This window comes from Oncorhynchus keta, chromosome 37, assembly GCF_023373465.1.
Source record: "Oncorhynchus keta strain PuntledgeMale-10-30-2019 chromosome 37, Oket_V2, whole genome shotgun sequence".
NCBI lineage: Eukaryota > Metazoa > Chordata > Actinopteri > Salmoniformes > Salmonidae > Oncorhynchus > Oncorhynchus keta.
This window is the reverse complement of record NC_068457.1, coordinates 15,843,744-15,869,107: the sequence shown is the minus strand read 5'-3', so window position 1 is coordinate 15,869,107 and position 25,364 is coordinate 15,843,744. Positions and strand designations below refer to the sequence as shown.

The 25,364-nt window shown below is 42.6% G+C and overlaps 1 protein-coding gene and 1 long non-coding RNA gene across 4 annotated transcripts in view; one reads left to right on the top strand and one right to left on the bottom strand.

Moving 5' to 3' along the window:
- The window catches only part of LOC118375846 (fidgetin-like), a 39,105-nt gene extending 25,204 nt beyond the window's left edge, over positions 1-13,901 (top strand). The window contains exon 3 of the mRNA XM_052499258.1: positions 7,549-13,901. Coding sequence (XP_052355218.1) covers positions 7,549-9,737 — 2,189 coding nt within the window. The 3' untranslated portion in view covers positions 9,738-13,901. The remainder of the gene's footprint in view (positions 1-7,548) is intronic.
- A 5,672-nt stretch (positions 13,902-19,573) lies between these two features.
- LOC118375845 (uncharacterized) lies at positions 19,574-24,667 on the bottom strand. 3 transcript variants are annotated; one of them, XR_004823906.2, is made up of 4 exons: positions 23,880-24,667; positions 22,560-22,708; positions 22,307-22,403; positions 19,575-22,142 (listed from the first exon to the last, which is right to left on the bottom strand). It is a non-coding gene; the product is annotated as an uncharacterized LOC118375845 (long non-coding RNA). The 3 variants fall into 3 exon arrangements; XR_004823907.2 differs by having other exon boundaries at positions 19,579-20,730; XR_004823905.2 differs by having other exon boundaries at positions 19,574-22,403.
- Between the last annotated feature and the right edge of the window lie 697 nt (positions 24,668-25,364).

Genomic DNA, 25,364 nt, shown 5'->3' with positions numbered 1-25,364 from the left:
TTTCGATTTCACGAGGAACACACAGTGCACATAGATATGTAGGCACGCACGCGCGCGCACACACACACACGCGCACACGCACACGTACACGCACACACACTCCACCTGTGTTAAAAAATAAACGTTGAACTGAATGACACAATGACTCTCCTCTACCGGTCGTCCAATCAATGTGGTTTCTAAAAGGATTAGGGCCTTCAGTCTGAAATCTATTTTAATTACTTAACAAGCAGGTAAACAAAGTCGCGGTGGCACCGCCAGTATAGATCCAGGCTGGGGTGTATCAATACCACCTAGCCCTGTGTTAACCCCTGCAGAACCCCTAAAGAAAGGAGATCTTGGGCCCCTCCCAAATTGTAGCTTATTACCTGTAAAGTGCACTACGTTTGAACAGGGCCCATATAGCACTGGTGAAAAGTAGTGCACTGTATAGGGAATAGGGTGCCATTTGGAACAAAGTCCTGGACTACGCCACCAGGAGGATCCCATCACCTCTAAGAGGTTTAGAATATATGTAGATGAGGTCCCTCAGCAGTGGCTTACTGTTTTAAATTAGCCCTGTTTTTCTCTACCGTCCTGAGTGTCAGCACATTCTGGGGACGTATTAGGACATGTCCATGCTTGTTAAGGTGAATCTGCAGGATTGCAGTTTGTGTGTGTTCGTGTGTGTGGGAGGTGTTGGAGATGAGGGAGGAGTCATTATGTTGGCTAACAGCGGTGAAAGACATTGTCGGTGTTAACACTGGGTTAAAATGATGTCTCAGTGGGCTACAGGCCCGGTGTGTGTTTATGTATGTGTGTGCTGTGTCTTTGAGAATACCATCGTGGGTATAACCGGGTGATTAGGCACGGTGCGCCAGTCACAGGAAATGGACTGTCTGAATGACAGGCCCGACTGCATTAAAGATGAATGGCGAGGCGCTAGGGCGTTAGCGTCCCCGTGTCGCAGCGGCGGCGGCTTAGAGCTCACTCTGAATATCTCTCAATTTCCTCCCTGACTGACATGTGAAGCCATGCACAATTTCCTTGATCCGGAGCATTTGTTTAACTGCGCTCTACGTTTAACCCAGAGCTCTGATAGTAGGTCTAGTAAAAGGCAATTTATCCCGTGTCAATTTATTATACAGTTCGGGGGAAAGTGTCACTATATTTGCCTAGGTAGATTTGTTTGTGCTCAATGGAGTAATCAAAAGTGTCTGTATTGACATGTGTCTGTATTGACATGTGTCTGTATTGTCATGTGTCTGTATTGACATGTGTCTGTATTGTCATGTGTCTGTATTGTCATGTGTCTGTATTGACATGTGTCTGTATTGTCATGTGTCTGTATTGTCATGTGTCTGTATTGTCATGTGTCTGTATTGACATGGACTCTTCACAACATTAGCTCACTTTTAAGGTCTGAAAACATCTGGCAAACTTTTACTGGAGAGTGAACTATCACATTAACTATCCCTGAAAACTGGCGGGTTATAGTTTCAAGAGCAAATCCATACATGAGGGAGAATTAGTAGGGATGAGGGATCACCAAATTACTAGGAATATTTAAAGGATATCTGTTGGATTTTCTAAAATGACGTGTCACTCAGAATTTCCCGAATTCCAGTTGGTGTTATAATGTTTTTTAATATAAAATCTAATTTTGGTTGATGACAGTTTATCTTTTCTGTCTGTATTGTCATGTGTCTGTATTGTCATGTGTCTGTATTGTCATGTGTCTATATTGTCATGTGTCTGTATTGAAAGTGGAAAGTCACTGCTCGCTGTCTGTACTTTTAACTCGCTCTGTTTTTGTGGTTGTTGTTTTCCCTCAGTCTAGTTGTTGTCATGGTAGGCCACCGAACAGCGGTTGGGCTTCAAAGGCTGGGGGGGGTGCTTGGTCTTTGCTTGGACTGTGGGGGTTCGGAACTAATTGGTCAGGTTTTGGGTTCAAGCTATTTTATTTTAATTTTGTTTTCTATATATTTCTGTTTTGGAAGGGATCTGTGGAGTGACAAATCATATTTTTGGGATGAAATGATCTGATCCTCAGACATTGGAATTTAAACATTCACGTGAGGTGTTTCAGCTCCATCTTCTCAGACACAAAGTACTTCTTTAAATCCGCATTTACATACCAACAGAAGAGAAACAAATACTTCAAATATAACTTCATTTGTTCTGTTGTCTTTGAGGTTGAACCCCAGACTCCCAAGTCCTTGCTTTCCCTTCTGTTTCAAGCTCTATAAACAGGCAGCTTGATTCTAAGTGGAGTTTTCTGCCTGACAATCTATTGTATACAGGTACCCACATTTCTGAACAGCACTATGAGTATTAGTGGGCCACCACACAATAGTTACCTTCATTAGAAGTACACAAGCGTTTAGGAATCCAGGTGACAACATTGATGCAATGTTATGGTTGGGTCATACACTAAGAGTCAAACTGTAACTTCTTAGCTTAGGGACCTGACATCAGTATTTGTAAGTGCAGCGGTTCAATCAATTAACCAAAACACTGAAGCAATTTTGATTGCAGTGTCTGACACTCATTCACGACTAATTACTTAATTAATTGCATTTTAGAGGGCTTAATCACATTATTTTACACGGCAGGTAGCGTGCCAATACGCCATCGCCACTGGCTTAGTAACAGTGTCAATGTGGCAGCCTCATTAACAAGGTGACGCACGCACACACACACACGCACGTACACACACACAATATCTCGCTGAATTCGAGGTTAAACGATGCCCTCTGCTCTATTTCAGTAATTGCTGTGACCATTTCCTCATGAAATTTAATTGGTCTCTTATTCTCATTTGATGAAGTTAGATCACTTGTCAATCAGTTGCTGCCACAAATTCAGTCTTTCGCCACATTTCATTTCAAAACACGCTGCCGAACATGTTCGGAATATATTGCGGCATAACTTGTTTGGCGTGCATAGTACGAGATGACTCGTCGGAAGAGAAGAGCTCTTTGGATGTGTGTTTGTTCACGTCTGTCTCTGTAAACGCACGGGTCTGAATTATGACAGGGCTGAAATAGGCCGTCGCTCACACTACACTCTCTGTGCAGACTCACACAGCAGACGGACTTCAAAGAGCTCATTAGTGCTTTCTAAAGAACTGTTTACTCCACACACACAGACACACACGCACGCATACACACACACACACATACACACAGTTCCTGATCAAAGTCTAGTTGCTCTTGACAATTTTGCTACACGGCCATTCATGGTGATCCATATTCTTGCATTGGATGTTAATATTAAGAATGTTTTCAATTAGAGTGGCATAATAGTTTTTCTAAGATTAGAGATTTGTGTATTCCATGTTTTAACCATCACGTAGACTACAATGTATGATTCAAGTGCCAGTCTTAGGGCCTGTTCCATGTCTTTGTGGAAGTGCATGAGGTTCAAAGAGTTGAGTTCAAACTCATATGCCCTCATCTGAATAACGGGAGAGTAATCAGTGTTACCTGATTTAAATAGTGCAAGTTATCATTTGGCCCTCATTTGCATAGTGGAGGTAATCACTGTGGATGCGTCTCAAATAGGACCCTATTCCCTATTTACTGCACCTCTGGACCAGGGCCTATAGGGCTATGGTCAAAAGTAGTGCACCATGTAGGGAATAGGACACCATTGAGACGCATGCTGTGGCTTTACATTAACCCCCTGATTGGAGAGATGAAGGCACTGATGGAGCCTGACACGTCTCTTAGAAGTGTTGGCTTTATTGATGATGGAATTATAAAGATTCCATGTTTTCTAAATGGATTTAAATAAGATAGGGGTGATTGAGGTTTTCTATGTTAATATTACGGTGATAAAAGGGAGGTTAGGTGGTTGTTTTAAGTGGGCTGGAATTTGGAAGATGTGTTTTATTTTTTTACTGCATAGAAGGTCGTGTGGGTGTGTATTTATTTGTGTGTGTGTGTGTGTGTGTGTGTGTGCTTGAATCTGTTGGCACTGCATACCCTCTCTCTCACCCTCTATTTCCCCTATAGCTTCTCTCTCTCCCTTTGTCCCTCTCCCCTCTGTCATCCCCCCTCTCTTTCCCTCCTTCCCTCCTGTGTGTTTCTCTCCATTGACATGCTGGTAGCTGAACCGTGGTCCCCAGAGCAAGGCCCAGTACACAGTACTAGGAGTCAGACTGTGAATTCTCCAACACAGGCAGGGAGGAGGGAGGGAGGCATCTCTAGTTAATAATGACACTGTGAGGGGAGAGACTAGCTAGCACTCCAAAGAGAGAGACCATGCTGCTGTGAAGAGAGAGATGTTGTTTTGGTAGACCAGGGTATTGTGAGAGAGATACAAAGAAGATATACTGTTGTGTTGAAATATTGAAGAGAGATACTATATTTTTAAGAGAGTACAGAAGGGTCTTTATCCCACCCAAACTGTTACTACCATAACCTCTGAACTACTTCATACTCTGCTATCTACAATTGAAATGATCATTCTTCCAATAAATTATATTTACCCCAAAAATTGAAATGCCATCGAAGTATTTTAGGACTTTGGACAAATATTGCAGCTATCGTATATTGGGGAAGTTGGGAGGTTTTTGAACCTCACAATTAGTGTAAAGGATGTGAGAAATACTGCAATAACCACCCACATAGCTATCGGGTGTAATGTCTTGCTGGGTACAAGACATAACCTTCTCCATTAGCTAACCATGACAAATATTATTATAAACCGGAAAATCACAGAGTTGAGAATAATATTTTCTGCTGATGCTTTTTTAAATGTAAATGTATTTAAATCCGGATGCATTATGTTTTAGTATTCTCAAATGAGCTGCATTGGCAAATGAATACCTTTTTGTTTTTAACTCCCATCCTTACCTAAACTTCAACTTTTTTACATTTTGGCAATTAGTTCACTTCTGTGTCGAACCTCTAAGCCCAAAATATACGTTGAGTATATCCAAACACATTTGACTTTTTTTTTTACAAAACAAGAAAATAATACAGATGCTATATGATTAATTATCAATGACAACAATTATTCCCATCATGCAGCAGTTTTTTTTCAGAAACCACTGTCAATGAAACGTCATGTTATGAAACACACCACCCTGTTCCGTTATATTAGCTGATTGCTGTTTATTGATCAATTTGATCCAGGTTGAAGTATTTCCAAGCCCTTTCTGTCCGTCGAGGTTCATATAGTCATTACAATAAGGTGCGTGACATGCGTGCCAGCCCCGGCAAGACTCCCCTCGGCTTAAACCTTGTAAATGAACACAATTAGCACATCGTCATCCTGCTAATTAGCTGCTGGTGTCTGGCGAGACGTCTGGGAGAGAGAATCAGAGAGGAGTCTGGGGGATTTCCCCCGCTCTATTACCAAGCAAACACCATGCTATGCTGACACGCCGAGCGTACTGGAGATGTGTGTTTGTGAATATGTGTGTTAGTGAATGTGTGTGTGTGTGTGTGTGTGTGTGTGTGTGTGTGTGTGTGTGTGTGTGTGTGTGTGTGTGTGTGTGTGTGTGTGTGTGTGTGTGTGTGTGTGTGTGTGTGTGTTCACGCCAGTTCCACTTAAAAAAAACAAAAGGAACGTCCGTGGTACGGTAATTGTAAGGCATACAGTGCTTAAACGGCCTCCGACAGTGGATTCATAAGACATGCTACTGAGACTGAAGAAAGGACAGAGGATGGTCATAAATGATCCTCATAATCCGCTGTGTGTTAAATCAAATCAAACAGAGTCCGATCTGAGAGGAGGCTCCTACGATGATGTGGGTCTGGCCTTTGATAGCACCATGCTTTGATAGTGAGATGACTGTGTGTGTGTGTGTGTGTGTGTGTGTGTGTGTGTGTGTGTGTGTGTGTGTGTGTGTGTGTGTGTGTGTGTGTGTGTGTGTGTGTGTGTGTGTGTGTGTGTGTGTGTGTGTGTGTGTGTGTGTGTGTGTGTGTTAGTATTTGCAGATAGTCTTCGGGGATTATATAAAATAGTGGCTCTTGAGCCTCAGAGGCAACAAAGGGAGCTAGGTGACTGAAGTGTGTGTGAGATGTAGCGAACGAGCCAGAGGAGGGGGGAGAGGGATGAGGACAAAGATGGGAGGGGGTAATGAGAGAGGGTGGACAGGGAAAAGGTGCGAGAGAGAAAGGGAAAGAGAAAGGTAGGAGAAAATGGAGATGGAAAGGCAGAGAGAGAAAGAGAGGTGACGGGGTGGAGGTGCAGTCCGGCACTGTGCGGTGTATAGCGGAGGCCTCATACACAGGGTGTTGTAATTCATAGCCAGCTGTGGCTCTGGTGTGTGTGTGTGTGTGTGTGTGTGTGTGTGTGTGTATTGATGAAAGCAGCAGAACACTGCCGGCGGGGGGAGATTGCTTGCTGCACTAGGCGAGGCGCGTTCTGAAACCATCTCCGGCCGCCTGAGATGAGAGAGGGATTATGGAGTGACCTGCCATGTCTGTGTCATATTGTTCTGTGCAGGGTGCATTATTTTGTCCTAACCTGGTAGCGACCAGCCCGGTCCCAAGGCAGAGAGGCAGTGTCCTTCATGTGATCTGTCAGTACTCGTGTCATATTTACCATCCGTATTCCTAGAAACAAAAGAAATGCAATCAGAAAAGAATCAGACGACTTAAATGACGACTTAAACGACTTAAATGTCAAGAATGTTCGGTAGTTAGTCATTTTCATGAATGTAATATTTTACGTTTATTAAAGATGCACTTTGCAGAAATCGCTCTGCCATTTCCTGGCTGCAAAAATGATAATAGTTCGCCTAATTTCAGTTTATGTGACAAAACAAGCAAGTATAGTATAGAGAATCATTGTACCATCTAAACCGCTGTGTAACATATTTTTCATAACCAAAATATTGTATTTTTAGCTGTTTGAAGTTGGTGAACAAAACCTAAAGTAAAAGACGCAAAAACTAAGCTTATGAACAGAAAGCATGAAAATAGTGACTTGCTTTCAATGAGAATGACAGATCTATAAAATGCATTTCTATGTGAATTTGGTCGGGTCGCCCAAAATGTTACATATTGCCGCTTTAAGCCATTCACTAAATGAAACTGATGGACGTCAAAAATAAAATATACAATTATTATTCACAGTAATTATTATTCAATATACAGTAGCACGTAACGTAATTTCATTAAACTAGAACACGTTTTGCTCAGTAGTACATTAGTCATCATGGATGTTAATTATTGATCATGATGTGTGAATCATGTCATAAATGACCCACTGTATAACCTCATAAATGACCCATTGTTTAACCTCCGAGCTCAGATTCACATACACATTCATGAGTTGTATTCTCAATTTTATATTGAAGAAATGGCAGCAGTGAATCTTCATGATTAAGCAAAATACAGTGAGTACTATCATAAGCATGACAGTGTTTGATCACACCCAATAAACTGTCATCACATCACAGCCATTATAATCAATCCGTTGACAGCATAGCGAAGACCAATTGACAGAGAGCCTAAGTGAAGAGATGATGAATTTTGAGTGGCTGTACCTTGTCTTATAAATAAGACCAACCTAACTGTCCTGTCTGTCTCTATGCTCTTGCCGTTGCAGGCCTAAAGATGCAGTGGACCCCAGAGCACGCGCAGTGGGCGGAGCAGCACTTTGACATCACCTCCACCACGCGCTCGCCGGCCCACAAGGCCGAGGCTTACCGGGGTCACCTGCAGCGCGGCAGCAGCACATACCAGTACGCCTGGGCCAATGACGACATTTCTGCGCTCACCGCCTCCAACCTGCTCAAGAAGTACGCTGAGAAGTACTCTGGCATCCTGGAGATGCCCAGTGAGAGGGCCCTGCTGAACTCCTACTCCGAGGCCGGGATGAATGGCAGGAAGGGGGAGGGCGAGGCCTGGCAGGAGGGGGTCTACTGCGTCCCCGAGGGGATGTCTATGAGGAAAGGAGGGGTGGCGGCGGAGGTGGCTGGTATGTGCAGCTCTCCGTCCCCGAGCCTGGCCTCCAGCGGCCTAACAGAGCCTGGTTACTCCAGCAGCAGCTGTGGTAGTCACACCGCCACGGCCCTCCACTCCTCTGCAGGCTCCTCTCAGGAATACAGCCACAGCTACAGTGGCTCCTACCTGGGCTACAGCTCCCAGGTCACCACCTCCCCGCTGCACAGCTCCGGTCTCTTGCAGCCCCCTCCTCCGCCCCCACACCCCTCCCTGGTCCCGACCTACAATGGGGGATCCTCCAACCTCTCTGGCTACAATTACCCCCATGCCGGGTACCCCTCCCAGAGCGCTGTGGGGCCAGGCTACAGCCCCGGGGGAGCCCCCCCTCCATCCTCCTACCTACCGTCAGGGATCGCCACTCCCACCCCCCTGCCCCCCTCCTCCACGCTCCCCGGGTACCCCTACCAGTCGCACAACCTCGGCCCCATCGCGCCCACGCCTCTGAATGGGAGCTCGTCCAACTCTCTGAAGAGAAAAGCCTTCTACATGACAGGGCAAGGAGAGATGGACTCCACTTATGGAAATTTTGTCTATGGCCAGGCGCGCAGCTCCGCAGAGAGCCCCATGTACAGGGTACCGGACAGCAGCATCTCAAATGCGGGCGGAGGGAACAGTTTTGACAGGATCGCTGACAAGTCATCTTTGCCGTTTAATCCCCACAAGCAGCCCATGGCCTCTGAGCAGTCTGCAGGCGGAGCACTCACCCCTCCGTCCTATGCCTCCACCCTGGGTGGCTCGCGCTCGGCCGACTCCCTGGGCAGCTTCACCTCTCCCTCCCTAAGCGACCAAGGGGACGAGCACCGCGTGCACCTCTCCCACCTCTCCCTGACGGGGGCGACCTCATCCTCCCGGCCCGCTGAGGAGCAGCTGAAGAGCAGTGACCCCCACCTCCTGGACATGGTGACCTCTGAGATCCTGCAGCAGGGACCCCCGGTGGACTGGAGTGACATTGCAGGCCTGGAGCTGGCCAAGGCCACTCTGAAGGAGGAGGTTCTCTGGCCCATGCTACGTCCGGACATGTTCAGGGGCCTAGGTTCGGCCCCGAGGTGCATTCTACTGTTTGGTCCCAGAGGGACGGGCCGAACGTTGCTGGGCCGCTGCATGGCCAGCCAGCTGGGGGCGCCCTTCCTGCAGCTCAGAGGCTCCACCTTGGCCACCAAGTGGCTGGCAGAGGGTGACAAGATCTTGCAGGCCTCCTTCCTGGTGGCGCGCTGCCGCCAGCCCTCAGTGCTGTTCATCAGCGACGTGGACATGCTGCTGTCGGCCCAGCTCAACAACGAGAGCCCCGTTCACCGGCTCAAGGCCGAGCTCCTAGCCCAGCTTGATGCGTTGCTCCTTGGGCCGGCCGATGACTCCAACAACCACGTCCTGGTGGTCTGCTCCACCAGCAAGCCCCAGGACATGGACGAGGGGCTGCGACGGTACTTTGGCCGGCGGGTCCTGGTGCCGCTGCCGGACGGTTCATCCCGCCACCACATGCTGAGCCAGCTGCTGTCCCAGTCCCAGCGCAAGTACTGCCTCAGTGAGGAGGAGCTGGTGCTGCTGGTCCAGCGCACCGAGGGCTTCTCCGGCCTGGACGTGGCAAGGCTGTGCCAGGAGGCCCTGGTGGGCATGCTGCACACCTCCTCCCAAGGTCTGGACCTCTCGGTGAGCATTATGCCCACAGGCCAGATGCGACCCCTCACCTACCAGGACTTTGACAGTGTTTTTTGCAAATTCCAGCCCAGTATATCGCAGAAAGAGATCGACACATACACCGAGTGGAACAAAATGTTTGGGTGCGGTCAGTGAACCTCGGGGGGGTGGAGTCCTCAAGAAAGAGGCGTTGGGAATTCTTTGACCTGGCTGTGGTGCTAACCAGAGAGGAAGTCACACAAGAGGGGCGACATAAACCCCCCCCCCCACACATGAGACCTGACACCAGAGGTGGAGAAACATCAAGAGACTTAGTTGGAGTGATACCTGATGGTTTGGCAGGTAACGAGCAGAGATTTCATTAGGATGCTTGACACTGCTAAAGCCAGGCATTGTTTACACATTTTGAAGGGATCAACTTGAGACAGAGGAGGACCCTGTGTGTATATATATATATACCTTTGTTGTTGTCCCCTAAAATGTAGTTGGCTAACCAAGTGCCTGTAGTGGTGCTTTCTAAATTCTAATTTCTTTTTTTATAATGTATAATGATTTCGTTTGCCTCACAATCTACATTAATGGCATGTGCTGATATTAAGAGCTTTAAACTTCAACAGCGAGATTAAAATTAGAGTGGCGGTTGCCAATGGAGATGGTCAATTTTTTTTCTCCTGCCATTTCATCAAGTATCAACAGTATTCCTCAGGGGGTGACAGTAATCTGGACCCCCGATCCATACACTTCATCTCTTTTGATCCTCTGTCTGCAAAACAAAACTCAGGAAAGTGTTTGTGAATTGTACAGTACCTCAATGACATCACCACACATAAGCACTATGATCCTCTGAGAGTATTAAGACCAGGATTTTTGTCATTTATATAATATCTAGAGAAACAGTGTTAGGTTTACCTCAAACCTTCTAGGCGAGACGGTCAAGGAGATGAAAATGAATGTAACCAGATTTAGTTCTGGAACGACGGGACAAATAAGTCAATATGGAGGTGCTTAAAAGTGAAGAATTTGGTGATGAGTTCCGTTTCCATTTGAAGGTTTTTCGAAAATGCGATGCCCTAGTGTGTTTTTCTGATCCTGCCTTGTGTATTGATTGAATCAAGAGCGTTGTTCACCTGGTGTTTTAATGAGGCACTGATGACCACGTATAGTGGATTATATTGTTGTCAACAACCCACAACTCTTTAGATGGAACGGTGGCCTTCGGTTGCTATTGCGTTATCGCAGGAAGCCATAGAACTGCTGTACTTGACGATGAAGCAGACACCAAATGAAAGAAAGCGAACGGTGCCGTGACACAGTTGTGTGACTCCGTATATTCCCAGAATAAATGCAACATCAGGATCACACATACTTTCTGTTTCACCTTGGTTGGTTTTAACTCACCTAGGAGGCAGCAGAGCCTCAGACCCAAAATGGCTAGTTGCTAATGACTGCTCTATGTCAGCCAGTTGAGTCAGTTTGAATGAGAAAAGGCTGCCATCTTTATTCATCACCGAGGTCAGAGGTTCAGCACCAGGGGCTCAATTCCAAACCGGTTTTCTGTTCCTTACCAGAGGTCCTCATTGGCTTAACCAGGTACAGATCTGACATGATTGGATTGTTCACAGCGGTATGGCTGTAGAGCCACCTAGACCTCTGGAATGCTCTGGGGATTTTCGGTCATATTGCTAACACCTATCCAGTTGTGTCATATCTGCAAGGAGACTCAACAAGGGCTTGCGGGTAGGAGCTAGAAATTGTTTGAAGATATTTGGCCAATCGCATCTTCATTGTACAGTATGTGCACACATTACCCCAAGAACATGGTCAGGGTGAATATACTACTAATTTGACACTCGTCCTGGCTCTTAAAGGCCCATTACAGTCAAAAATGTGATTTTTCTGTGTTTTATATATATTTCCACACTATGAGGTCGGAATAATACTGGGAAATTGTGAAAATTATGATAATGTCATTTTAGTGTAAGAGCTGTTTGAAAAGACTGCCTGAAATTTCTGCCTGTTTTGGTGGGATGGAGTTTTGGCCATTCGTGATGATATCACCATGCGGTAAATTAGTTATTAGACCAATATGAAAGAGAGTACCAAACCTCTCTGCCAATAACAGCACATGTTCTGTTTTCCACTCCACACTCAGACCACTCCCAGGATGTCCTAGCAAAATTCTTGCTTGAGAAATTGCCCTTTGCTGAGAGCTATATATATATATATATATATATATATTTTTTTTTTTACCATTTTAATTGAAACCAATCACAGTAAGGTACTTCAATGTTACCCAGAAATGATTTGATATTGAGATAAAAACAGCTGCATTGCACCTTTAAGAAACGTCCAGTCAGTCTACTGTGGTCAGTTCCAAAAGACCCAGAGAACAGTGATTCATAGCTCATTGTGTTGCATTTGAATGTATTTTGTTGCTCTTCTTTTGTTCTCTGTGCGTGACTGTTGCTAAGCACCACAATGGCGATGTTGAAGTACCGTAGGTGTATTATTATTATTGTACAGCAGCTGCACTAGAGCATTCCTTTGTGTGTATTTCTGTCTCGTCTTTAATAATCACGGGTTTGCAATCCCCGAGCACTGAGATTGCCAGTACCATGTTGCTTGCGTTTACGTTTTTGTTTGTTTTGTCAACTTGTGACCAGTGTAACGTTTACCTCTTCCTTAGATTGGTATTCTTTCCAATTCTGGTTTGCATACCTTTTCCATTTTAGCACTCAAAGGAATTTAGATGTAACTTGCTGTGACTGCACATTGCACTCGTCTACCACGACGTCTCGGATATTTAAGATTGAACACTTCTCCAATTTCTCTCACTCGGGTAGATTAAAGGGTGGATCCACGGAAGTAACATGACCATAATATAACCACTTACATGGCCTTTGAAACTTTGACTCAAATTATGCTTCACTCATATAAAATAATGGTAGGTGGGTGAAATGTACAATGTTTTATTGATATACTACAAACAAACAAACCTTAAAACACAAAACATCCATGTTGAGCTCTCCGCTTTAGTTTACCTCTGGAGTTACTTAAGAATTAGCTGGATGCACTTTCACCTAACTTTAATTCATCGGAATGTTCAAATGTTTCACAAACCTTATACGGTGTCAACAGACTAATACACACAGCCTGAGTGTGCTGTATGTGTAAAAGCTCATCGCTAGAAGGCTTATTCTCGAAATAGAAAATGTAGTCTCCTACATTCTCCTTGACCCGCAGCCCAGGCGTGTGAATCTCACTTCTCCATTTACTCTCACTGAGGAGAGGAAAGGACACGCTGAGGTGTGTGTGTTTGTGTGTGTGTGTGTGTGTGTGTGTGACAGCGCGGCAACAGCACATGGAAACTGCAGTGCAGTCTGTCAACAGCCTGACCAGAACGCAGTCTATCCCATAATTCAGTCTGCCATCTCTAAACTGGTGTACATGAGAGCACAAAAAGCCCATTCCTTCACATATACAGTACTTTCGACACAACCAAATCACTTGAATTGTACTTTCCAACCAATCTTATTTTTGTTTCTTATTTTTGTTTTGTTGCTATGTACTTGGCTTCATTTTTGTCTTTGTACCAGAACTGGCAAGCAATGTTATTGGTGATTTCTGTGTTTGTTTATTTTTCCCTTTCTATTCAATCATTTTATTATAGTGTTCTTTAAAACATTTCTACCTCATAGCTACATATTATACGTGTAGTATTTCATTTATGTCTTTTGAATGTCCTACATTTGTTGAAAAATCTAAACAAAAGAAAAAGAAAAAGGAAGTGGGTGGGGAGCAGGAAATCACAGGTCCTTGAGCTTGAGTCTACCTCAGAGGCACTGAGCAGAGGAGATGGTGGTACAGTCTAACGTGTGTCTGACAAAACTGGATGCACACTCACTCAAGACACCGAGGGACATATAGACACACAACACCCGCAAGGAAACATTTTTGGTGGACGGGAGAAAACTGTTGGACTTTTGCAGGTCCTCTCCGAGGTTTCTCTTGATGCATCAACCAATGCGTTGCTTTAATCTTTGGTGAACTGTAGTTGTGTGATTGTGTATTTCACGTGGGCACACATGAATATGATTTGGTTTGTGTGGGATTTTATATATAATTAGTATATATAAAACACACTTGCACAAAACTTTAACTGAGTGTAACGTGTTTCTGTTGTACATATTTATATACATAAATAAATACAAAATGCACCACATACATGTTTATATGTGTGAATATGTTGCCATACTTGCAGTCGACTTAAATGTATTTTCATGTAATCTGTCTGAGGTACAAAAGACAACAACTGATTCATTAAAGATGTTTTCTTGAAATAACATTTTCTGGTTGTATTTTTTAAGATCTAAGGTCTTCAATTGGGTTTTTGTGTTCCTTGAAAATAAAGCTTGTTTTCATGACATCCTCTAACTGTGTTGAATGCCAACATAACAGTAGAGTTTACACTCTTAGAAAAAAAGGTGCTACGTAGAACCACAGGGCTCTCCGGTTTGTCCCCATATGGGAACCTTTTTTGGTGCTAGGTAGAACCCTTTACCTAAAACCCTCTATGTAGGACTCTTAAAATGAACCCCCTGTATATGGTTCTGCCTAGAACCCTCTGAAGGATCCTTCCAATAACCATTTTTTATAATCTAAAGGTTCTTCCTAGAACCCTTTATGAATGGTTCCACCAGCCTTTAAATGAATTATAACAATACATTATACACTGATTGTACAAAACATTATGAACAACTTCTTACTAATGAGTTGCACCCCCTCCACCCTTTTGCCCTCAGAAGGTCCTTCATTTGTCAGGGCATGGACTCTACAAGGTGACGAAAGCGTTCCAAAGGGATGCTGGCCCATGTTGACTCCAATGCTTCCCACAGTTGTGTCAAGTTAGCTGGGTGCTCTTCTTGATACACACAGGAAGCTGTTGAGCGGGATGAACCCAGCAGCGTTGCAGTTCTTGACACACTCAAACAGGTGCGCCTGGCACCTACTATCATATCCCGTTCAAATGCACTTAAATCTTTTGTTTTGCCCATTCACCCTCTGAATGGCACACATACACAATCCATGTCTCAATTGTCTACAAAAATCCTTATTTAACCTGTCTCCTCCCCTCGAAGTGGTTTTAACTGTTGACATCAATAAGTGATCATAGCTTTCACTTGGTCAGTCTATGTCATGGAAAGAGCAGGTGTTACTAATGTTTTGTACACTGTATATATCATGAGGCCTTTCATTGAGGGCCTAGTTATACCCTAACAGAGTGGTGTTAGGAAACCCTGGTTTACAGGCACTTCAGGCCTGCAATTCACATTCTGCTATCTTGCAAAGTGATGTGTAATTCCTAATGGAATCCAGACAGAGTTAGGATATCCAACAAGTCAAATTTTTTATCACCCGCAACATTCATTCAGAATTAGGGAAGATTGAATACTGAGACTACCTCAATGATCTAAACTGTAACAACCATCTCTTTAACGTGGGCAATAAGTCCAACGACTAACAGATTGGTTTAGTTAAAAAATATGTTATTTGTCTTTGTGTAGCATGAAATTAAATCAACCAATCAATGTACATGCAAGAACACGTTTGAAAAAATTCAAAAAATCCCCCTAAAATAGAACATGCTGGAAAATATGATATATGGTTCCATGTAGAATCCCTCTTGCCTTCAAAAGATCCCTTATTGCCTTTCCGAAGAATCCTTGCCTTCCAAAGATCCCTTATTGCCTTTCCAAAGAATCGTTCTTGCCTTCCAAAGAATCATCAAAGACCCCTTTCTTCCAAAAACGGTTCTTAGGATGTTATAATTCTAGGTAGAACTCTGCCTTACAAAGAAATGTTGACTTCCTGAAGGGGTTCTTCAGATCAAAACAGTTCTTGGTAGAACCCTATCCCTCTGCAAAGAACCCTTTTTTCTAAAAGTGTAGTTTCAATTTAAATCAAGGCTGTACTTTTGAAAAAACAAAGTCCCTGCTCTGCAAGATCTTAGCAATATATATATATATATTTTTTTTTTTGGGGGGGGCTAATTGAATTGTTTAAATATACTTTAATGTTACATGTTGTTTTTACACAATGTACATTTCCTGTAGTGCAAATTATTTGATATCAAACACAGATAAAAAGGAATATCTTCACAGCAAGATGCCCTGTGTAAGCAGTATACAGTAGATAATGCACATTTTTTAACAAACCTTGTGCCACCTCAACCTACAACGTGTGCAATTAAAATATTTCTGTTTTTGCAGTGCACCAAAAGTGTAGTCATACATTTCTCTCATTAAAATGTAACAATTCATTTATTTTTGTGGGTAAAGTGTCAAGTGAAAACACTAAAACCTTACCTCACACAAAGAATTCACAGAAAATGACTACCATGAATGTAAATTAGGTGCTTTTTTCTCTACCATTTTTGAAAGCATCATTATATGGTTGATGGTAAGCGTAGGAAGCAAGCTACAGTGTAATTAGCTGTGCAAAGCAGACAGAGATTTCAGGTTGCTGAGCAATGGAGTTTCTGCTTGGTCTTTGTCTATTGTACTTTGCTACATGTTATCTCTATGAGGTCTGTGAGATTTGAGGTTCAGCCACTGCTCCTTTTTCTTGCCTTGTTTTTAAAACAAAACATGAAATGTTAAGTTGATATGAAAAGCTACAACCAGTCCCATCCTTACTGCGTGTATGTACATTCTACTACAGTTTGGCCCAATATGTTGCAGGTCCAAGGTCTTCTCATTACAATACAAACCTTGGATGGGCTTATAGATACAGTACATAATGTTAGTTAATTCAGGTTTCATTGAAACAGTTATATATGTATGTATTGTTATGGTAATCTTATGAGTACCGGTAGATCATTGGTGGAGCTCTGTTAAATCAATCTATTGTCATTTTGTTGATATCAAAGAGGCACTTACTCCTGTGCTCTTCATTTGCATTGCAAATATTGGTGTGTGCATGCCTGCGTGCGTGCGTGTGTGTGTGTGTGTTTGTGTACGTGTATGTGTGAACTTGGAGGGTTACTCTGGTAACCACTGCACACCTAGAATCACCTGGCCAGAGCAAGACTCAATAGGATACACCTAACATACCTCTTCCCCGCACAACAATTCAAATATGCAACGTGATAATTCTCTTTATGTAGCCTTAAATGTGCAATAGATTCAAATTGTGAGAGGAAATTGCCCAAAGCTCTGGAAGAGGTGGATGGAAAGAATACATTATGCAAATAACACAAAGGACTGAAGCACTTGAAAGCCTAATTCCACTATAATCAGCATACTGTGTCGTTTAATATGTTTTCACCTCTTATTAAAAGTGACTGTTCTTCTGCACTGTCAGCCGGCTGGATCTGACATTGGACTGAGACCACGGACAGACCATCACACTTTCGCATTCCGCCGCCAGAGCTTTTAGATGATGGTTACATATTCCCCCCCGCCCCCCACACAAGTAATTATGCGCCGGAGAGTCCAGAAATAAGGTTTAATTACACAGTAATCGCCTCTGATGGACACTAGGAAGTGGTGAGCACTGCCAGACTGCAATCCATCAATGACAAACCTCTGTCCACTTTTAATTCCTCCTCATTTGCATCATAACCTCCGCACCAAGTTGCACAACCGCTGTTAAATGCTAATGGGACCTGTCTCTCCACTCAAAATGAATGCTTAAGCCCCATTTCACTCCCTCGCTCTTTTATCCCACTCTATCCTTTCTCTCTCTTTTTTTCTCTCTCACTGTCCATCGCTTCTCCCTTTCTCTCCCTCCCTGCTCTTCCCCCTCCCTCCCTCCCTCTCTCAGCCAGCGTTAACGGGTGAAGAGAACCCACAGCGTGGTCAGTGATGCGCTAATTGGGAGCAGTTTTATCTCTCCAGCACTAATAGCGGCCCTGCACCGACAACCCTCAGCATGGGTGGTGTGGAGGGTGTGAGAGGAGGATGGAGAGAAAAGGCGAGGAAAGGAAAGGAGGAGCGTAGTGGGCATGTCCTGTATAGGAAATGTAGATCACAGCACAGATCTAAGTATGATTGGCCCCTCCAGTCATAGTTAATGCGAGTCTGGAGGGACCCCGTACACAATTTCCAGCTTCATTAATTGAAAATTGTGTTTTTCTTTTCCCTTTTGGGGGGTGAATCAAATAAAACACCTTGGCCATTTATCAAGCATTTTGTCTGTTTTATTCCCACCACTCCTTGACGATGAAGTGGGGGACTATCTAATAATCGGTGCCGTCATGAGGAGTCGCTATAATCCAAGCCCTGATTGTTTCACCGCTCTAACAGAGAAGTAAATAACCACAATGTTTTGCTGTGTTGATGCAGACACTGTGTGGAAAATAATAATTTGAGGTCTCATCACAACACACATCATGGAAATAAATCTGATATTAAATATTCCACACTGGCTCTTGATAGCGCACACAAACACCTTCTTTTTTCATCATTAGCGCATCTTGTTCATTGCTTTTTACCGTAATTGGAATCAACATGTATTGTTCGAATTCGTGACCTCCTACTTGTTTTCCCTCAGACGCATAAAAAAAATATATTCATGTTGAGGGACTTATAGCAAAGAACACAAGGTACTATTTTTTTAAATTAGCGTTTGTTTTATTAGCGTCGTGTTTCTTTAAGCAAAGTGTTGTTGAAAGAGGCCCTTAGTGGTTCAAAGTTCCTATTTTAATCCATTTCAGTGTTTTAGAATAAGAATTTTGCATTCTTAAGAAAATACATTCAACTACTTAATCTATCATCTGTGTGTGTTTTCAAACAGGTAATATTTTTAAGCAAATTATTTGGGGTGTAGGTTTTTAGAGCAAAACGTAAGACACATTCTTAAGTATAATTTTGAAGAGTGCACAGACTGTTTCCTCAACAATGTCTGTTTTCCTAGAGCTGGTCTCTTCCCAACACTGTCACTCCTCAGGCAGCCTCGATGCCTCCCTGCCTCGCTCTCAGAAGACATAACATTAATTTGTGCCCTTTAAAAACAAGCGTGCTTGGAGGTTTCAGAGAGACATCGCAAAACAATATATATCTTAGAATGTTTTTAAAGGGATAGTTCACCCAAATTACAAAAAGCAAATTTTTTTGTCATTTGAGTGAACAATCCCTTTAAGGTTGTCAGGACTGGATATTTTTTGCTGATGCTTAATATGTAACTCTGGGTTATTAGTCCTTTCCCTATGCAAATTATACATTATTAATAATGTATTATTTTTATGATAATACATGATTATGATAATGAGAGACATCTTTAATGCATGACATTGACATTGAGATATTGATAACACGTTGCATTCTGTCATGCAAATTGTATGTCTGGAACTTATGGAGTAAGCCTAATTGACACTTACTTCAGGTGATCGATAAATACATGGACAGTTCAGTCTCAGAGATAACCGCCATTTGTTATACTCAAGCCAATACACCATTCACTTATTCAGTTTCATTCATGATGCCTTATCATATCCGATAGAGACAAGATCAAATGTTCTCTCTCTTCACTATAGCACTGCTATTCATAGATGTACAGTATCTTCATTGACTATCATCACAAGTCATCGGAGATGTAGCCTATCCGTATCCCTGCCCATACATTTTAGATTAGAGTTGATAGAGCTAATAGAAAATATGGCGGGTATAACGTCCCTTATCAGTGCGGCGCTCCGTCTATTACTGAGCCCCAAACGTCCGCTAATGACTCAAACAAGCGGAGATCAGCTTCATCCAGTCCCCCTCAATGACGGGGAGTCAGATGCTGATGTCTTCATTTCATCTCCCTTCTCCCACCTTTAATGCTTAAATGGGACTCTGTTGAGTCGGTCGTCACAGGAGAGTAGAGCTTTATTAAAAACAATGGCTATAAAGTAGAGCTTTATTAGAAACAATGGCTATAGAGTAGAGCTTTATTAAAAACAATGGCTAGAGTAGAGCTTTATTAAAACAATGGTTATAGAGTAGAGCTTTATTAAAACAATGGTTATAGAGTAGAGCTTTATTAAAACAATGGTTATAGAGTAGAGCTTTATTAAAACAATGGGTACAGAGTAGAGCTTTATTAAAACAATGGGTACAGAGTAGAGCTTTATTAAAACAATGGGTACAGAGTAGAGCTTTATTAAAACAATGGGTACAGAGTAGAGCTTTATTAAAACAATGGGTACAGTGTAGAGCTTTCAGTTATTTTAGAGCTCTTACTGCTTTGTGTTGTCAGATTACACTGTGCTTTAACGCTCTCAGACACACAGACAGAGGCTGTCATGTTTGACTCAGCCGTGACTGATGGACAGGCAGACAGATATGCAGCAGAGGCCTACTGTGGGGCATCAGCGTGTGTTCACATAGTGTGATAGCAGTGCTAGATAGCCTGACAAAAGACAGACTGTGAAGTTCTGAAGGGATTTTTGGTGGGTTTCTCCTCGAATCTATCGTCTGGTGTGTGTGTTTGTCAGACTGACTGCTTGACTGCTTTTTGTTCAGATCATTTCACAATAGTCTTTCCATCGTTTCTTCCTTCCTTTCTGTAGACAGTGGAGTAAAATAGTTGGGAGAAAGTCCCAAAAAAAACCTAGCACATGGAATTGAAGCTGAAGCAAAGGACATTCGTTATCCTTCCCCATCAACCTGGTCTCAGAGCATTTCATATTATTTTGTATGTACAGTTGAAGACGGAAGTTTACATACACTTAGGTTGGAGTCATTAAAACTAGTTTTTCAACCACTCCACAAATTTCTTGTTAACAAACTATAGTTTTGCCACGTTGGTTAGGATATCTACTTTGTACATGCCACAAGTAAATTTTCCAACGATTGTTTACAGACAGATTACTTCACTTATAATTCACGGTATCACAATTCCAGTGGGTCAGAAGTTGGGTCCAATTCCAGTGGGTCATAAAACGATGTCTTGGCTTCTGATAGGCTAATTGACATCATTTGAGTCAATTGGAGGTGTACCTGTGGATGTAATTCAAGGCCTATCTTCAAACTCAGTGCCTCTTTGCTTGACATCATGGGAAAATCAAAAGAAATCAGCAAAGACCTCAGAAAAAAAATTGTAGACCTCCACAAGTCTGGGTCATTCTTGGGAGCAATTTCCAAATGCCTGAAGGTACCACGTTCATCTGTACAAAAAAGAGTATGCAAGTATAAACACCATGGGACCACACAGTCGTCATACCGCTCAGGAAGGAGACGTGTTCGGTCTCCTAGAGATTAATGTTCTTTGGTGCGAAAAGTGCAAACCAATCACAGAACAACAGCAAAGGACCTTGTGAAGATGCTGGAGGAAACAGGTACAAACGTATCTATATCCACAGTAAAACGAGTCCTATATCGGCACAACCTGAAAGGCCGCTCAGCAAGGAAGATGCCACTGCTCCAAAACTGCCATAAAAAAGCCAGACTACGGTTTGCAACTGCATATGGGGGGACAAAAAACAAACCTTTTGGAGAAATGTCCTCTGGTCTGAAGAAACAAAAATAGAACTGTTTGGCCATAATGACCATCGTTATGTTTGGAGGAAAAAGTGGGAGGCTTGCAAGCCGAAGAACACTATCCCAACCGTGAAGCACGGGGTGGCAGCATCATGTAGTGGGGGTGCTTTGCTGCAGGAGGGACTGGTGCACTTCACAAAATAGATGGCATCATGAGGATGGAAAATTATGTGGATCTATTGAAGCAACATCTCAAGACATCAGTCAGGAAGTTAAAGCTTGGTTAAAGCTGGGTTGCAAATGGGTCTTCCAAATGGACAATGACACCAAGCATACTTCCACAAAGTTGTGGGAAAATGGCTTAAGGACAACAAAGTCAAGGTATTGGAGTGGCCATCACAAATCCCTGACCTCAATCCTATAGAAAATGTGTGGGCAGAATTGAAAAAGTGCGAGCAAGGAAGCCTACAAACCTGACTAAGTTACACCAGCTCTGTCAGGAGGAATGGGCCAAAATTCACCCAACTTATTGTGCGAAGCTTGTGGCAGGCTACCCGAAGCGTTTGACCCAAGTTAAACAATTTAAAGTCAATGCTACCAAATACACTCAATACTAATTGAGTGTATGTAAACTTCTGACCCACTGGGGATGTGATGAAAGAAATGAAAGCTCAAATAAAAATCATTCTCTCTCTATTATTCTGACATAATATAATAAATATATGCCATTTAGCAGACGCTTTTATCCAAAGCGACTTACAGTCATGTGTGCATTCACATTCTTAAAATAAAGTGGTGATCCTAACTAAGAAAGCAAATTTTTACTAGGATTAAATGTCAGGAATTCACATTCTTAAAATAAAGTGGTGATCCTAACTAAGAAAGCACATTTTTACTAGGATTAAATGTCAGGAATTGTGAAACTGAGTTTAACTGTATTTGGCTAAGGTGTATGTAAACTTCCGAAGGTGTATGTAAACTTCCAACTGTAAATATCTGAATTCACATTTACAGTGTTACGTGAGACCTGGCTGTCAACATAGGCGGTTTGGTGCCACTTTCTATGAGGACCTCTGTTCATATCAGTGGAGGCTGGTGACTTGAATAATTGAAGATGATTGGAGACCCACGGTATAGGCGCAGAATGCACGGAGACAACAAAGTGTGTTTAAAAAAATCGTCAAAGACAAAATTATTTTAACCTAAAGCATTTAATAAAGTCATTTATGGTACAATATTATGGGGAATGAGGGGGCTACTTACACCATGTTGGAAAGGGATTACAGCAGTGATTGAATGAAGGTATGAGGCATGAGTTGAGTTGAGGTATGAGGCTTGACCAGTGCAGGACAGGATTTGACTGGGAAGACAAAAAAAAACAATAACACAACACACTACACAGTTAGACAAAAGAGCTAAGAATGAATTAGTCCAAGCAAGGAGTAAAATCATTGATGTGTAATAATGTGATTGTTTCTACATACAGTAGTGGGAGAAAATTGATAGGGGTACTCACAGTGCTTGGAGGGGAAGTATTCAATGTGCGTGCCAGTGTAAGAGCGGGCACATGAGAAGGGGCTTCAGTTAATGTCAGGAGAAAGTTGACAATGGTAGTGAAGTGGAGTAGTCATCACCTCTTAAATCAAGGAACAGGAGGGGACTTGGCTGTAAATACAAATGTCAGATACATTCCATTACAGCTGCGCCATCGTAGGTTTGGACAACTTGCTCTATGAAGTCTCAAATGTAATAAAGTCAAACACGGACTACGCATCTCGCTCACTCAACACATCAAAGTATCCAAAGAAATGTTCCTGAATAAAGCCCTGATCATCCACATACCTGATGATAACTGACAACTGCAAGCAGACTGGTGGCACCATAGGTCCCAGAGCGATGGGGCAATTTTTACCCACTGAGACCTGGAGTTTTTCCTTATATAACTAGGAAAACTCTATGACAGTGTATGACAGTGATTAATCAGTTGTAAAAAAGGTTTTATATGGGCTATGATGATGTGACCAGTTTTCCTAATCAGGTCACATGGTTTGAAAAAAACTCCTGGCCCTGAAAACACAGTCAAACTGCAGCTACCTTATATTTGTTCATCTAAATTATATTTAGACAAGATTAGGAGTGGGATTTCGTCAACCCAGACACATAGATAACAACTGATAGACCATAGAACTCACAGGGCTGAGCTTGCTTTATGCATGTTTTCATCATGCAGGCCTATGCAACTGTAGGCCTTATAAAAAATGTACTCAAATCTGTCATCACTATTATGTTGATTAATTCATTCCAGTTAATCGTTTTGGATCTTAAAAATATAGGCAGCCAAGCCAGCCCAATTTTGAATAGAAACTCAATGTGATCACATACATATTTTCTCCTGACACACAAATGGACTATAAATACATAACGTTACCAATTAGTTTACCCTGACCAGATGGACAGGGTGCATAGGCTGTATGCATCTGCTCTTATTAGTAGCCTACAGTTGATCAGACTGAAACATATCTGGGTTGAAAACGAGACTTTCTCATGTTTAGGTGTAGCCTAGGCTGCTGCAACATTTATGTGATGACTTTTTGCTTGTGTCTGTTCGGAGTGATTATGTGTTATCATTTTTGCTAAATAAATAGCGGAAGAAAGTGGAAAGTCTACTTGAGTGTACAAGAAAAAATGCGCTGTGTCAACCGCTCTCTTTAATCTAACTTGTAATGGATGATGCGATGGAAGCTATCAAATCGTTCGGAATTGTTTTCGACAAAGCAGAAAAGGCAGAAAGTTACATATGTTCAGCAAGTGTTAGTCCATCGTAACATGCAATTACCTCTGCAAGCTCGTTGTAGTAGTTGCCCTTGTTGGTGGAACTTTACCTCTCGTCGTGTCCTCTAAAAGTAAATTATTGCATGCCCAAAAACGCAGTTGTGTTGATAAGCAGCTTGATAACATCCCTGTTTCTTCTTACTTTCTCGTTGTGTTGTTGCGCAGTTTGAATACGCAGACCTTTGTCATAATCGATGCAGCTTTTTCCCAGAAGCTTGAATCTGATGTGGGCATTTATGTGCTCCCTGCTTCTGTTTTGCCATTTAGCTGAACGATCAATGTTCTTCAGGTCACTGTACCCACCTTTCGACCAAGGCTCAGACTTTCCAAAAAGCAGGTAAGGTCAGCAATAAATGCGGCTTCGATGAAAGTTCCCTGTTAACCAGATATACTTTTGATACCAGTTGGTATTGAACGCCCTCAACTTTTCATCCTTCATGAAGCTGAGCTCAGGCAGAGGTCGACCCCTGCATTTAATTTGCAACTTTTCCATGTCCACCTGAAAATGAATGGGGTTCTTCAACAAAAAGTCCATAACATTTTCGGCAGCATTGGCCATTCTGGCAGAGAAAACTACACATTCGCGCTGGTAACTAGCTAGCTACTGAAGTTAGCAAGGCAAATTTAAATAAATTGCACTAACTGGACACAAAAATAAAGTTCTAAAACCAAGAAAACAATTCATAATATACCTCCTCCATCACCTGTAATTTGAAAAAACTCATTTGAATGGAATAATATCCCCAAAATGCTAGACGATCATTCTTCACTCTTAATCCAACAATGTCACCAAATTTCTCAACACATAGAATACCCATAATGCTCTGTGACACAATCCCAATTCAACACACTAGGTTTATTCTCTGATTGGATGGACAACATGTCAGTTTATACTGCAAAAGCTTTGATTGGTTGGAGGGCATCCTCCGGAAGTGGTCATAATTACTATGTATGTCTATGGAAGGGTGTGAGGCCTACGAGCCTCCTAGGTTTTGTATTGAAGTCAATGTAGCCAGAGGAGGACAGACGCTATGCTGACCTCAGGCTACACCATGGCGCTACCCCAGACAGTGCTTTTGAAGTTACTGTAGACCTTCATTGCAAAACAATGTATTTCAATCAATTATTTGGTGACATAGGAATATATTTGGTTTAGTTTTATCTAAAAAGGATAACTTTTTTAATGTTTCACAATAATAATAATAAATTAATATCACTGAGGAGGATGGTCCACCCCTTCCTCCTCTGAGGGGCCTCCATTGGATCATAGAGGTTAGACGATGTGACTACTCTCTCGGCTACAGAATCACACCATGTATGACTACCAATGGTTACATCCATTTAGTAGTTTTCCTGGTTGTTTTATGTTAGTTAAGACAACTTACAGTCCACATTATCACCACACTTGTCTTACATTTTCCACACGAGTTCACCCGTGTTAGTCCAGTGGGTAGTGGGGATGGGTGGATGGAGGACCGCAATGGACAAA